The 16866-nt window shown below is 44.8% G+C and overlaps 1 protein-coding gene across 6 annotated transcripts in view; it reads right to left on the bottom strand.

Annotated features, from left to right (window-relative positions):
* The window catches only part of LOC137281479 (monocarboxylate transporter 12-like), a 40475-nt gene that overhangs the window by 5366 nt on the left and 18243 nt on the right, over positions 1-16866 (bottom strand). For 2 of the 6 annotated variants that reach the window (XR_010956740.1, XM_067812725.1), the window contains exons 1-3: positions 3443-6299; positions 2079-2222; positions 240-383 (exon numbers count right to left, since the gene is read on the bottom strand). Coding sequence is in view for 5 of the 6 variants with exons in the window: in XM_067812725.1 (XP_067668826.1) it covers positions 240-383; positions 2079-2222; positions 3443-3503 (349 nt within the window). In the remaining variant the exon portion in view is untranslated. Of the gene's footprint in view, positions 1-239; positions 384-2078; positions 2223-3442; positions 6300-16866 lie in introns of those variants that run through there. The other 4 variants (XM_067812728.1, XM_067812730.1, XM_067812726.1 and 1 more) reach the window with 3 other exon arrangements.

Raw genomic sequence — 16866 nt, 5'->3', positions numbered from 1 at the left:
ACATTACAATCTCCTACATCCTCTGATACAGAATTTACAATGTAGTGCAGACATGAATTCAGTGACACTGAAGAGGATAAAAACTGGAGTGATAAATACGAAAAACTATATGGAACATATAGCCCTACATAGTAAAAAGTCTGTTTATTTATCAAGTTCATGTTAGGTGAATGGACCCAGTATTACTCCCATTATCAGGATTATCCCTTGTATTGAGGATGGGGCACCTGCAAACTCACCAAAGCCGACACCAAACAACACAATGACAAACACCATGTTCACCAGCAGACTGCTCAACGCCATCATAAAAAGGGCCACAACTCCGCTGACCATGATGACTCGACGCTCTGAGAACTGTTCCCCCAGCAAGAGGCTGATGGGTGCTGTAAGACAAACGAGCAGTTACTGGCATATTCTACCTAACTTTAGGATCCATAACTGTGAGGAATGAATCAGTGACACACTTATGTTCATAACTGGTAGATTGCAAGGAGTTTATCTCCCAAGAACATGTCCTAGCCCAGTGGTTATTGATCAACTACTGCTCTGGTTTCAGTTGAAATACAATGACTAGTGAATACTACAGAAACTGTCACACAAGGTGTCACATGCACATGTTACAAGTCTTCTCACATGACACAAAGTAAGTGTACAAACTTGTTTAGGTTCTCATCTGTTTCAACAACAAACACCAATCAGACATAAACCCTGAAAATGATGTATTTACATGTACACCAGATGAAGATAATATAGGATAGGATATAGGATATTTATATAGCACACATATCCACGCACTAGTGCATGCTGAAGGCGCTGGTATTTTTCCCTCGATCACTGGATGTCAATCTCAACAGTACATCGTAATTTAATCTCAACTCTCTGGGGAGTATACAACTCTTGTTGCCACTTGGCAGTTGACTGAGACTCTCTCATCCTAAAGAGGTACCCATTAACATCTGGGTGGACAGGGACACACAGTCACTGCATGTAGGTGTTTGCACATATTCATGTGGCCACCATCTGGTCATATACCAATGGATTCGTAGGTTCTTTTAAGTGCACAGGGTTGTGTACTGTACACTAGGGGGTGTGACATCACTGAAAGAGTCTGCACTCCAAGGTTTTTACACCCGGTCACAGGTGGGCTCGATCCCTACACCTTAACCTCGATGGATCACTAGCCTGGTGCCTTAGCCAGCTCATTCACCATGCTCCATGAAGACCCTATCTTGTTCACTGGTCAGTGACACTTCTGTGTTCACATCAGTTATTCTTACATCAAAACACAGTCCTCACAATGCACCTGAGAAAGCACATTTTCAATCACTGAAGAAAAGCATATAATTACAACACAAGACTGGACTGGGAATGTTTCGCTAGGAGAGCTACAGAGAATTTTTTTGATCACTGAGTCATGAATTCAGCTGGGTATCCATTATCCTGTGTGTAACCATATAAACCAACCTCACTCAAACTCAACTGGATATTGTAAACACACAATAAGGTTTGAAAGTTGCTTTGCATGGTTGTTATTTATATGTAATCTGTAATATGAGAAGTGATAAGAAAGACTGCAAGTTGCCAAGATCACACTTACTGAGTATTTACAAAAATTGACACATACTTGCATGATATAGACCAAATATGAATTGAATTTTCAAATAAATATTAGCGTAATTTATGCAGACAGACATTACACAGCTTATTTCCAATAGTTTTCAATACACTGTAACATTTTCAGAAATGTTCCAAGGAGCACAAGATAACCTTATTTCCATAACAAATAATTGTGCTGCATCATCTTAGACTAATCAAGGAGTCCTCTCCTACATCCTCTGATACAAGAAACAACTGACACTAGCATTATCAAGCAGGTCTGTCATATAGCATTTTCCTGACAAATTAATTAAAGTCACAAGCTTCAATAATTAGGGTAAATAATCAGTTTTATCCCTTATTAGTTAAAACATTTGATAAAACAAAAGATCTTAAAAGAAAATTTGGAAATGAGATCTTGTGTCTGTAGGTAGAAAGCCTGTGTTCACTACACAAGCTACTCTTGTAAGTGTATGCATTACCAGCCAAAGCATAGACGATGCCTGTGACACTCATTACCATGGTTGCAACAGCCATGGGAACTTGAAAGTGGATGTGGAACTCCTCCAGGAGAATCCCAATGGACTTGGCCGTGCCTACCATGAAGAACAGGTTCATGAAGTGGCCTGCAACACAAAACACACTGTAATCTGGGACTGTAACCCTGGCCATAGACTTCAGACATGACTATGGGATGTAACACTTCATTGTAATCTGGGACTGTAACCCTGGCCATGCACTTCAGACATGACTATGGGATGTAACACTTCATTGTAATCTGGGACTGTAACCCTGGCCATGCACTTCGGACATGACTATGGGATGTAACACTTCATTGTAATCTGGGACTGTAACCCTGGCCAAGGACTTCAGACATGACTATGGGATGTAACACTTCAGTGTAATCTGGGACTGTAACCCTGGCCATGCACTTCGGACATGACTATGGGATGTAACACTTCATTGTAATCTGGGACTGTAACGCTGGCCATGCACTTCAGACATGACTATGGGATGTAACACTTCAGTGTAATCTGGGACTGTAACCCTGGCCATAGACTTCAGACATGACTATGGGATGTAACACTTCATTGTAATCTGGGACTGTAACCCTTGCCATGGACTTCGGACATGACTATGGGATGTAACACTTCATTGTAATCTGGGACTGTAACCCTGGCCATAGACTTCAGACATGACTATGGGATGTAACACTTCATTGTAATCTGGGACTGTAACCCTGGCCATGCACTTCAGACATGACTATGGGATGTAACACTTCATTGTAATCTGGGACTGTAACCCTGGCCATGCACTTCGGACATGACTATGGGATGTAACACTTTATTGTAATCTGGGACTGTAACCCTGGCCATGCACTTCAGATATGACTATGGGGTGTAACACTTCATTGTAATCTGGGACTGTAACCCTGGCCATGGACTTCAGACATGACTATGGGGTATAACACTTCACTTGGATATTTTGAATATATACTGCTCAAAGAAGGACTCCAGTTTTGATGTCATCAGCGACATTTAGAAGTTGTTACAGACGACCAAGATGTGAAGACAGCTGACACTATGACATAACATAACACAGTTATGACGTCACAGGGTTAACATCATAGTAACAGCAGTCAGTTCACCTGATGAAGGGATCTGTAATGACTCTGAAAGGCTGTGTGGAAAAGACAAAAGAAGATTAATCCATAGAATATCTTGGTCAACCCCAGTCTTGTTCACATGAGTAATTAATCTGTCTTTACTGGTAGTACTGCAACACACAAGGTAAGGTGAACTCGTACATAAGACAGCACACACACAGACACACATATAAAACATACCTATGACTATAGTCCAGGCCCAGCCTCTGTCCACAGGCAGTTTGCTTGGGAAATCAGCCATTGCTTATGGTTTGGCAGTGTTCCTTGGTGGTGAAAGAGGAACTATGTCTGCAAAAACAAATTTTGTTTTCAACAAATTTAACCTGGACAAAATTGTAAGTGTCAAGTGTCACTGTAATCCTAAAATCATGGCAAAGGAATAATAAACTATCAGTTGGCAGGTGCTTCTGAAGAGTTCATATTCTGCTATGGCAACCACTTTAAATTATTGAAGTCTTTAACATGATTGACACCTGCAGAACTCAAAGTTCATAATTCTTTTGCCACTACCATTAACATAGTGTATCATTCTCAGTTATTGTCAGTGTTATCATTCACATTATCATCAGTGTTATCATTACCATTATCGGTGTTATTATCAATACCATCTGTGTCATCCTCCCCATTATCATCAGTGGTATCAATACCATTATCAATGTTATTATCAATACCATCAGTGTCATCCCCCACCAATAATCATCAGTGTTATCATTACCATTACCAGTGTATTATCAACACCATCAGTTTTATTCTCCCCAGGATCATCAGTTATCATTATCACTATCAGTGTTATTATCCTCCCCAATTATCAGTGTTATCCTCCCCAGTATCAGTGTTATCATTAGCATTATCAGTGTTATTATCAATAACACCAGTGTTATCCCCCCAAATAATCATCAGTGTTATGATTACCATTATCAGTGTATTATCAACACCATCAGTTTCATTCTCCCCAGGATCATCAGTTATCATTATCATTATCAGTGTTATTATCCTCCCAATTATCAGTGTTATCCTCCCCACTATCAGTGTTATGCTCCCCAATATTATCAGTGTTATCATTATAGCATCATCAGTATTATCAATACCATCAGTGTTATCCTCCCCATGTTATCCTCCCCATTATCATCAGTGTTATCATTCTCAGTGTTGACAATCTCAGTGTCTGGCCATATATTCATGGTAATCAAATGATGACAGCCTCATATTTTAGCAACATCAATATACAGCCTGAGCATCTTGAGTGAGGATTCCAATCAATGACAGATTACCGTAGGGTAGAATGTAGACATAGATATATATAGACAAAACCATGAAATAGGAACAATTGGCCATGCAAACACTACAACCAACCTGTTACTTCCACACTCACCTGATTGTGTGACTTATGCAGTGGTGTCCTGTTCCAACTATTCCAGGTATATAGTAAAGAGTGCTGGATAAGAACACCACGTGGCTGCCAGTGGAACACAACCTGACAGAGGGCATAGATAGACAGCACACCAGCTGAACTGTAGCTAGTGACACAATGTAGGTCATGTTAGTGTGATGGTAATGTTGCATCAGTAGTATGGTGCTTCATGTCTCTATTTCACATGACAAGTCCTCAAATATCCCAGTTATGATAGAAAACACATCGTGTTCATTGAACCATGTGGTTGAACATATATTTCAGAGGCGGATATGGCTTTTTGACAAGGAGGGGTGCACAATATTGATAAGAGGTTGATAGAAGGAAACTTACAAACAGTTTACTTTGGTTACTGAACCTAAGTCATGTAGGCTATGTATTTACTTTATGCAAACTTTGTTCCTCATGTAATACAATGTACCTGTAGACGCAATTATGAGGGTGACACTCTGTATATCGTTAGTGAGGAGCAATGGATTGCTATATTTAGACATGCTACAATGTTATGGGCATGTCTAGATTGTGACACAACCGTAACACTCAGCCTGTGTACTTATTTAGGCATGTATGTTTGTTTATGTGGGGGAGGTGCTTATTGCCTCTCATTGACAGTAACTGAACATAGAGACCCCATTGCTAAGATGCTGACCGAAGTCAGGTGTTGTCAACCCATGGAGATTAGAGTTAGAAGTGGTCTTCAGCAACCCATACTTTTCATAAGGTGCAACTAACGGGATCTGGTGGCTAGACGGTCGACGCATCACTGTATCCTATTTGTGTAGATTAATGCTCATGCTGTTGACCACTGGAATGGTTGGTCCAGGTTCAGCTATTTACAGACTGACGTCATACAGCTGGAATACTGCTGAGTGTGGTATTAACAACAACAACAACAATCAGCTGTCAACATTTTGTAGTTCTGAATCTAGGGGTGAAAACAATGTGAGAGAAAAATCACTTTTTATTATAGGATGTTTATATATCCAGCCAACTAGTACATGCTCAAAACTGTTCTGACAAAACTGAAAGAGTCTGCACACAAAGCTGACTCCAAGGTGTTTGCACCCAGTGTCAGGAAGCCACTCAATCCCGGTACCTCAAGCTTGTTGTATCACTAGCCTTAGAAAGTCTGCCTAGACTAATGCTTAGTCTCTGAATATATACAATTTTGATAGTGACAAACAAACCATTTTAACTGAAAACGAACCTCTGGGAGACCAGAGAACATGATCAAATCTAGACTTGCTTCATTTAAGTCTTAAGCACTACAGAGAAAGCCGAGCAGTAGGCTAAATAATGTGGCTCAGGGACTGAGGCAGACTAACAACCTGTCCACTAGTGCATATCTACAAAGATTATTTTATTAAAAGATACATGTAATAACAAACCTTGTTATATTTTCAAAACTTTCTGATGTCTTGTACATTGGACACAAAATATTGCCATAAATAATCTTGAAACCTATACAACAGTATAGCAACAGTATAACTTGACATAGCAGGGATTTAACTCAGTCCTGAATTTGAGGGTCACTGGGACTCACACTCCTGGACTACACAAAGGGAATCCCAGACACTTAAATATTATAATCAATACTATTATTGTATTGTGTATAGTAGTATAGGGAATGACAGTTCTGGACCACTTTCAAGAAATGTCTCTACAAAGCCTTATTTACTAAATAAGGCTTTGGTTGGGCCATTAGCTCTTGCTACTATTACCCCTACTACTTAACGTGTGTTGGAGGTAACACTGTGCCGTACGGTACGATCAATAATTCTTCTCTTACAAACCCCCTACCCGGCCCATCCCTCAAGTAGTATAAGTTAGGTTCGTCGGTTTTTATATCCACTTTATCTATGTTGTAAGTTTTGACTGACCATATAGGATCGGTGGCCCGCTTACGGCTATCACCCTCGTGTTCCCCCGGCTGGTATAGATACCTCACTAGGGCCCTATCTGGTATCTGTTTCTCCTTCCCACGCAATGGAGCGGCCGACTCTGCAACTATTGATTTTAGTTTGATAGCGTCTGCCGGTTTCTTACCGGTGAGACGGGTGACTTCATGGTTGATTGCCGACACCACCTTGGGTAACCTCGTGACCCATTCAGTCGATCGTTTTCCAGGGGTGGCCATCTCCCTAGCATACTGATAGCCGAACAAGCGCTCAGCCAAAGTCCTATTAAATCTCTCAACTATGGCTTGGCTGCGATGGGCTCCGGCCGTGCCACGCCTGACCTTTGTATCGTGTTTGGCTAGCAGTTGTGACACGGCACCCATGAACTCCCGTCCGGGGTCAACTTGCAGCTCTGTTGGCCACGTCAGCGGGCTGCGTTTGTATATGCGTTCGAATCCTCTGGCTACCTGGGCCGAATCTTTCGTGGTCAAGGGTTCGGCTTCCTTGTAACGACTGGCTACGTCCACTACGGTTAAGGCATACTTGTACCTCTTGTCGTGGGGTAGGAACAGTAGGTCTGCCTGGTGAACGCTATTAGGTATGTTAATACCGAACCTCCTTCTAGGCACGTAGCGTGGTGCCGGCAAATAGATCTGCCACAGGACTTGTTTTTCAAGCCACGCTTTGGCTTCCTCCGGGGGTACTCGCGCTATTTTAGCTAGCTTATCTACTGCGCTAGCTCCTTTCCAGTACCCACGCGGGCTGTAGTAAATAGCCTCAAATTTTTTCATGTCCATACGCGTATGTGTTTATCCCATCAATAGCTATCCAACGTTTCGTGTCCATAGGCGACAGGGACGTCTTGTTTATAGCCAGTCCGTATATCTTATGTCCATCACTTCTAAGTGTGTTCATTTTATGCCTAAAGGTACGGGTCCTGAACAGGGCTTCCTTGAATCTGGCGTGTTTGATGTGTTGTTTCACCACATACTTCTTAACCCCCTTAGCCTTCCGGATCTCACTATTGTCGGCTTTCAGTATGGAGTACATCTTAGGTCTCAAACCTATGTACTCGGCTATGGGCGTGCCAGCACACTCGTCCTTCATCTTACCTAGGACCTTTTTATTTACCGTACTGTGTATAGCATGGGTCTTAGGGTAGTCGCTGGTGTCGTATAAATCGAGGTGTTTTTTCATGTCCTCGTACACGTCCTCGGTTCGAATCTCCATCAGCAGGGAATCCGTGTCAGTGTACAGCACTTCACACCTGTCACCGTACTGTTTCTTGAGCTCGTTGTAGTAAAAGTCGTACATCAGGTGTTTGGATAAATCGAGGATGCTCATCCCCACGTAAACAGGCCGGTTGAATTTTATGTGGCTTTTCTTCATGTGTAGGGCAACCAGGTTGTCTGTGAATATCTTACTACGGTTGAATGCCGGATTGGCTATCAATCTCCTGAGCTTGTCTTCCTCACTCGACCGAACCAGCTTCACGGTCACGCGTTTCCTCAGGTTCTCCATAGTCTTACCAAACACCGAGTTGTTCATGAGCTTGTAGAGATTTTTCTCAAAATCACTGGTGGCTTTTTTTCGTAGGTCTGTGTTCATTCTGATGTAGGGTTCCATCCATGGGCTCTGGTCGAACATGAGCACCCTGTGTATTTTGGTCAGCCTCATACCCAACGACAGGTACAGCTGTAGGTTGCGATAGTGAACGATGTACTTGGTCTTATTCATTAAGCTAGGCACAAGTTTTTCAACGTCTGTCACACGCCCACCTAACAAGTTATGTTGGTACTCAGACATCCAGTCTGGGTTAACCCTCATACGTTCGGGGGCCAGGGGGTAGCTGTTATGTGATGTGTGTAATTCCTTGGTATACTCTAAGTCAACCTCGAGGATATAACCTTTGTTCGAATCTGGTGCAACCCCCATAACATCAACGTGGGGTACCCATTCGAATCCCCCTGTAGGTAGATACTGGCTCATGGCCCAGCCGTACAGGTTGTTTGCGTCGAGGTAGAGAATGTGATTGGTTGGCTTGTTAGGATCGTAACCTTTCACGTATTGATTATTTGCTTTCGCGTATCGTTTGGATGCCATGGAAATCCCACCTCGCAAGCCTTTCTCAATGAATAGGTGCATGTCGTAATCTGTGAGCAATTCCAAATTAACTCCGGTCTTTTTAAGCAAGGCGTCCCACGACAGACCTGGGCTGGTGTAATACCATGCGGGGTCGAGTTTATACTGCTTGAAACACGTCCGCCTAAACGTCTCAAACACGTCGACTAACAGCAGTACATCTGTCCTCAAGTACAGGTCGTGATAATCACCCAGGTTCTTACAACCCAGTTTATTCCATACGTTAGTCGCGTGCGAGTAATCATCTCGTGAGACGGACGCCTCATTCAGCTTGCTATAAAAGCAGTCAATAGGGGGTAGTCTGGTCTCGGTGAACTTAGCCCAACTATCCATGTACTCATAGGGGTACACACCCTTCCTCATAAGCAGGGGTCTAGTCTCGGCGTCTGTGTATCGATCGGTGATAGGGAAGGTATTGTTGGCCTTGACCAGACTGTCGAGTGACGACAGGAGGAACTGAAACGAGTCAATGAACCTAAGTCCGTTTAAGCTGAAGGAGATGTATCTCTCCATGTTGTTGGGGATGCACGTTATATTACCATCGATTTTCGCGATGGCCTGCATGATCAAGTGTGAGTCGTACCCTCTCAAGTTGTGAAAGACAACGGGGATGTTTATTGTCTTAGGGTTGATTTTAAGCTTGAGGTTGCACGCGCTGTGAGCGGCGCCTCTATACTTACCAGTTATGTGGCAGTGATCTCTCACCGAATCACCGTTAAGTGGTGAGTCACACACGTGACAGTTAGTGCTACTAGCGTGGGCTAGCCTGTCGACTCGGGTCAGACGCATGGGAGCGATTTTATACAATGCATTCCTAATAATTTTTTCTTCCTCCTGCAAACACTTTAGAAACCTTTCAGCCGCGTCAGGGCCCCTATATACTACCGGAGCTTTCGTTTCCCCGTCACAACGGACGACAATGTATCCAAACGAACAGGCTTTATGCTCTTGTGTTTTGTGGGTGAAGGGAGCCTCGCCGGCGGCATCACTGGTGGAATCCCCACCCACAACTAAGGCTTCGAAGTCGGCGTATATGATATAAGGCACAGACATTTGGTTCTTGTGGTTACTGAATTTTAGGATATTATCACCTTCCTTAGGCATGTCGACTCGTATGGCCGTCTGCCCCACACCTTGACAATCATCCCGGTGGGATTCTAATAAATCAGCTCGACTGAAACCGTGTAGGCATCGTACACAAAAGTGTTTTTCCCCATCGTGTTTCGACTGGTCGTGCAACAACCGGCTGAGATGTTTTATCCACGTGTAGTGATACTTTTCACCTCGTTGGATCATGAATATATTGATAACTTGGCGATCCTTCACCGGGCTGACCCTGTGTACTATTGTTTTGTTACCTTCGTGCCCAAAGACATTTATAGCCAGATTATTCTGTTTTTCTACTTTAGTGATCTGGGATATGGGGGTGGGTTCATCTATACCATCCCAGTTGAGCCCATCGTCTTGGGGATAGCTAGAAAGCCTATCTGAATGAGTGCCAGCTGGAAATAAGGCTGACCTGATAGCTAACCTCAGGCAATCGTTTCCTCTATTCTTAACGTTTACTATGGCATGTTTGTTCCTATAGTAGGGAGGCAAGGCTAGGTATGACCCGCCTCTGAACGGCACGTAGTTAGCTATGTCTAGATAGACATTATCGATTTTATCTACAGCCCACCCGGACCCCAAGTGTGTGTAGCGTTCTAGGTATTCTCGTATCTGCTGAAAACTGGTATCGATTGATGTATCAATGGTCTCTGTATGTGTGACGACCTCTTGTTGACCTCGGAAGTAAGGCTGAACATATTCAGTGGTACTCCCAACCTGCTTATCGAGCGACATTTTCACTGTGATCTGAAACTTGATACTTCCTAGGTTATTTAGTTCCTGGTTGACCTTATCAGCTATCAGAGACTTGATATCTGTAATGTCTATGTTTCTATCAAGTGCATGCGCCAACCTCTCAAATAGTTGCCTACAGCGCGCTCAGTGCGCACGAACTGTAGGTCAATAGCTCTATTCTGTCGTAATAATTCTAAAAGTTGTGGTTTTCTCATACGGGAATACCCGCCTAAACCCAAATCGTGTGCCTCGGCTTTCAGTTGTTTTACAGTGAGACGTGCTACGGGGGCATGTGATAACAATGCGGTTAACCCGGCTCTCCCCAGGTTTGAATAACCCGTGTATCCAAGCTGTTTTGCTTGAGCTTTTAATTGTGTTACCGTAGGAGGGGCTTCTAAACCTAGTAATCTCAACAATGCTGACTTCCGCATTCGAGAATACCCGATCACACCTCTCTGTTTTGCGACCCTCTTCAGCTCGCGCACAGTAGTCATAGTGTTTACACCTAAGAGAACCAATGTCTAATTGGTTCACAGTAAAGGGAGGTAACCCTTAAGTGGCTGTTTCACGCATTGGAGTCTATCTTGAGCAGTCGCCTACGTTCTTTTATGTAGCCTTTTTTATTCTCGTAGATGAGTTGATGTCTGACTACGTTCGCTCCGTGAGCTTTACATAGACAGTAGTGTCCTTTAACCCCGATACCACACACAGAACATGTGTAGTTAGGACTTCCCATATGGAAACAACAGAACCCCTGATTCCTGCATTTCCTACCACAGGCCTCGGTTTTCCCCATAAGTATGTATTCACATCGGTATGGAGCGGGTCTCATGTTTACTTATATAGGTATTTTAATTTAATTGCTTCGCAACCAACGCAGTAGCTGCTATACCCAACACTATGAAGCCCAGTTCACGATTCATTTGTCCCTTGGATGGTGTGTAGTACTGAGCGAGTGTGGGTTTATTGAGCGGTTCCAATTGTTTACCAGTTAGTAGGTAGTATTCTTTCATTGCTTCATCGACATCGTTGAATGTTTGAACGGCATGGTTTTCACGCTGGAGTTGTTCATTAATGAAATCGATCCTCTGGAGGCGTTTTTTAGCGTACTCGGCCTGTGCTCTTTGTAATTTCTCAGTAGCGAGATCGTGCCGCTTCCTTTCTTCCTGTATTTCAGCCGCGTGATCATCTCGTAGTTTCGAGAAGAGGAAATTACTCCCGGAAAATGCCAGGGCATTCACTAACGCCCCACCGACCATCATAGCTATCGTGGCCATCCCTATATTTATTTCATTATATTATCAGGTATTATTCCTTGTTTTACTAGGATGTCTTTTGTGGCCATCGCCATACCAAGGTTCATTATGAGCATACCCATATCCTGCAGGTTGAAATCTAGCTTGATAGTTGGTTGTTTAAGCACCATTTTAGTCAACCGAGCGTACCCTACGGCTAGACTGGCTACCACTGTGGCGTGGTATGCGTCGTTGACGAACGTTTTCCCCTCAGACATTATGTATATGATATAAAATATTAAAATTATAACATGATATGCGGGTCTACCGTGGGGGTGGGGGGCTCACTGTTGGGTGGGGGCTCACTGTGGGAGGGTACCCCCACGTATAACCACGAGATAGCCAAGGCAGCAGTTACACCTACAGCCAACAACAGTCGGGGGTTGGTCACTTTATGTTGGTTACACCACCGCTTTTTACCGGCAGCTACTCTCTTAGGATTCTTCTGTCTGGTTACTGTTTGTGAAGGGGTCACTTCCCTCACTGTGGGGGGTATCACCTCGGGAGGGGTTTCCCTCACTGGTTCCTGTGTCACTTCCGTCACCTCGGGAGCAGCATCCATCTATACTATTATTATTATTCTTTCTCTCAAATTGACAATGTTTTGCCGTGATAATCGCCGCCGTCACTGGAGCCAACAACATACCATATTTGTGGTACAGCCCGCAGCTGATAGAGCTCACGGCGTGTTCGATAAAAGGGTCTTTCTCGAGGTCCTCCCACAGGTAAAGTCGGCGCTCTGGTGGAATGGGAAAGAAGTATGACACAATACCGGTGTATATCTGGGTCATAGCCGATCCTATTGTCTTTGTCATTTCTGCTCCGAGCCGGGACTCGTATCTAGCGTACAGCTTATCGATTTCTTCGGCTGACATTTTGTGAATTTTATCCGGAGTGTAGTCTCCAAAGTAATGTTTGGCTTTGCCGCCAACAGCCAACGCCACCAGTTTCTCTCGCTTATCATCAGTGGGGCCTGCCGGCGGCGTGGGGGAATCCCCAGACAATTGTTCGAGCAATTCCTCACACTCCATCTTATAATATAACAAGTAAGATTTAGTTTTAACTATATAATACAGACAAAACACAGAGAAATGAAGGTTAAGTTGCACACGACAAACACTTCAAATATCATAGCTATATGCTTAGCTTTGCTTAGCTTTGCTTAGCATACTATATATGCTACTGGTTGGTCGGTCTTGAGCACGAGCTTAGCGTGTTTAGTTTCAGCGAGCTGTTTCTTCACCCGTTCCCGTTCTAATTTACTCATCACATCGTTCTCTCTCAAACACTCCTCGAACGAATCCCTGTCCTTGCAGTGAAATAAGGCCACCCATCGCGTCTGCTCCCTGAGGTCTTTCAACACCGAGTTGAACTTCTGCGTTAGCACCCAGACGCTGTGATTTGCATGCCGGCCGGAGAAGGCCAGGTACGATAGCATGTCTCTCTTTTTTGTTATCTCGCGATTAGCGCTGCAGTCGTCCAGTATAAACAGCGTTGGTTCCCCTTTAAATTTCTCGTGAAGAGCTTTCAACCAGTCCTGCAGGCGTGTTCCAGGGTCGATTTTGTGTACGTCCGGGTCCGTCATCACCCAAGGTCGCGCGTACGTTTTATTCATGCTCAGAGTAGGGCACATGATAACGATGTTATCGAACACATCCTTGTAGTAACCCTCCAACATATCCAACACGAAAACGGTCTTCCCACAGCCAGTCTGCCCGCACACTATGGCGCAGTGTGGGTCAGTGGGTAGTTGTGGGTACCCCTGGGGGTCTCCCCCACTAGTAGATGGCTTGCACGAATCTCCCATTGTCTATATTAAGTTGCGCGTCCATAATAACGTACAGATATAATTTCAACTTACCAGCGGGTTGAGCCTTCTTAGTAATCTGGATGGTTATCCCTTCGCTGCCGTTATCTATACGGCGCCCGCTACCGTGCAGTTTATCATCATCCGTGGATCGCATGTCCAACCATAGGGCGTACTTGGTGGTCAGGTATTCACCGATCTGCACGGAGCCGAGGTCCAGGTCCTTTGTTATATAATCCCCAACTGGTAGCTTTTTTATCTCATCCCACTGCTGGTGTGGCCTCATACCATGACTGAACAGCTGGTTGGGCACGCCCTCGATGGTAACTTCCACCTTTTCAATCTCAGGGTTGAAAAACTTCTCGCTGTCCCTCCGGAATGGATCGTAAAACTCCACGGGGACGACCAGGATACCTTTCATCGATCGCGCCGGCACGTTCAGGTTGATATTCCACACAGTGTCGCTCTTATCTCGCACGACTGATCTATGCCTCAGTACGCGATCGTACAGGATAGCCATCTTCCCAGAGTACTGGCTTCGAACCTGCCTGGCCAGCTCCGGGCTAGTGACCATGTCGAACTCCAGAGAGATGTTGTCTATGGCATAACTGGCCTCATCACCGTTCGGCGTACGCACTACTTTGCTATAGTCGTTAAACGTGAGCTCGTATTCGAGCCTATCACCCAGCACAGCCTGGTAAAACGGCGCGTGTCCCGTGAGCAACTCGAAGTCGAGCGGCACGCAGAATCGATTCCCGTATGCTCGAGTGATGGCCTTTTCACCGTCCGATAGCTTGTCTTGCTGGTCTTGCGTGAAGACATACCCTATGCGCGCCCGGGTTGATTTGCTGATACCCTGGTACACATCATTCACTCGTTCTCCCTCGCTTTTCCAGAGATCCCTGTAGCAGTGAAACACATCGCTGTCGTCGATGCTCAGCACCTCGTTACCGCTGATCTTGACGGTCGTTTTCTTGATGATAGCTCGACCCACGTTCCGCACTAGCTCGCGTTTGTCGTTGTCGGAGGTCAACGTGATATTGAACGCCAGTCGAACAGTGCCTGGTACAATGAGGTCATTCTCACCAAGGTTTGGAAATCTAACCAGCAGAGTTTGATTCTGGTCTATCTTGCTGGGATTGTTGGTGATGGTCACCGACTGGCTCTGGCTCCTAATGGCTCTCTCAATCTTCTGAAAGGATCTAATTTTCTGCCGTACATTGTTATATATAAATAAAATATATTTAAATACTAATGGATGAAGACATAGATATGACGGAGATACCGGGCGCTAGTGCCCAGGCATCTGATGAGCAGGAGACCTCATTTACTAGTTCACCATTGAACCAAGAACTTTTGGCAACAACGGTAGATGATTATTACGAAAGTTTAAGAAGTGATAAATACTACGTTGATCCACAGGGCCGATACCTTGATAATTTTTTTATTGATACAAAGGGTGTTCTACGCCTTAAGTCTAAACCAGAGGTTGACCTCGTTAACAAGCGCAATAAAAAAACACTGGCCTTGTCAACTCTAGCCAGACGCCATGGTGTTGAATTTATCCGTGAACATCTAAACATGCATGATTACGTTGGTGCAATACCTAAGGCCGTTGTTGAAGATCTGCAAGCTACCAGATCCCACCTCACCACTAGAGATGAAATGACACCACAGCGTGCTACAGAAGCCTCGGACAGCATAGAAAAACTGTTGAGCACCTACTGGGACAAACCGTTACCGGGGTTTGACTTTCCGGTAAGGGAACTGCACGGCTTAGACGAAGCCGTGAAACGCGTGCGTGGAGAACTCGTGAACAACATGGGGAAACTGAACGAAATCGACGAGCACATCGCTAAGGAAAAAGCCAAACTCAACGAAACTGAAAACGATGATATGAAGCGTCGTATCAATGAACGACTACGCGATTTAGAAGACGAGAGACGTACACGATTGGAATCCGCTTCCTCGAATCGTGAACAGCTTCGATCCCAGATCAGTCGTATTCGGGAAACAATCGATAGAATACTGAATGAGGATACAACTTTAGCCAACAGGATTCGGATATTGTTCCGGGAGCAAGGGATCACCATCGCCAGCATTCTGACTGCATTGGGTTTCATCATATCAACCCTGGTGGTGTCACTGGTGGGAGGAACCCCCACACCCCCCACACCTGGCGGCGGGGGAACTCCCACAGGCGGTGGTGTTAAAGACTGGATAAAAAAACTCGGGGAAGGCCTAGCTAAACTGGCTGGTAAAGCCGCCGAAGCCCTTCCCGGCATCCTGGGTAGCATCGTCTCGTGGTTGTTGGGCGCTCTGGCTAAAACTGCCATGTGGCTCAGTCAAAACATGTGGGCAGCCATCGTCGCCGTGGCGGGTCTGGTGTACGTAGCGGCTAAGAAATCTTTAACCAAATAAGTCCCAAAGTTACCCCACCAACCACTAGGGCCGTTTTACTATCAATATGCTGCTGATAGGAGGCCTGAATATGAGGGGCCACCTCCTGTGGTGTTGGTTGAACTTTAGGCTCCGGGGGTGGCGCCACTATACCCGTTTCACGTGGTGGGATGTGTGGGATATAGGGGGTGTTAATATCGGGGTTGATACCCAACTTTTGATCCGCCGTGGCTATGACTATTTTGTTGTTATAACCCACCACTTTTTTTACTCTCAGTTGCATATCACTCGGAGCCATGTACAGCCCCACACCAAACACGTAATTGACTTTCGATCTGGCGTATTCTAACACGTTTTGGTAACGGTCGATGGCCCGCGGGAGATCAACTGGAGAATTTATAGCATCCTCAACAGCAGTTCCCTTACCGAGGATGTTGGAACGCGTCATCGACTGCGCACCCAACAGCGCCCACACGTACGTTCGAATCGAGTCGTTCAAGCGTATTGTACCAGCACGAGTGAATTCTTTCGATGTTTTTGAGATCATTTTAGTCCAGGCTGTGGCTGCATCAGGATTGGTTTGTTTTATACAGCTGACATGGATCTTTTCATTCGTTGTGGGGCCTGTAAATGTATGACGGTTTGGGTTGTATGAACCATCTTTAGAACCGGCATAATATGTTCCGGACCTGTAGAAGTACACGAGAACTATACCGAGACCATGGTTCACACCAGGAAGGCGAAAGTCTTTATTCGTTGGAATCTCAAACTCCCCACAAACACGTTCATAAGCGCGTTTATCATAGGGG

The sequence above is a fragment of the Haliotis asinina genome, chromosome 4, assembly GCF_037392515.1.
Source record: "Haliotis asinina isolate JCU_RB_2024 chromosome 4, JCU_Hal_asi_v2, whole genome shotgun sequence".
NCBI classification, from domain to species: domain Eukaryota; kingdom Metazoa; phylum Mollusca; class Gastropoda; order Lepetellida; family Haliotidae; genus Haliotis; species Haliotis asinina.
The sequence above is the reverse complement of the archived record's forward strand: the minus strand, read 5'-3'. Positions and strand labels throughout refer to the sequence as shown.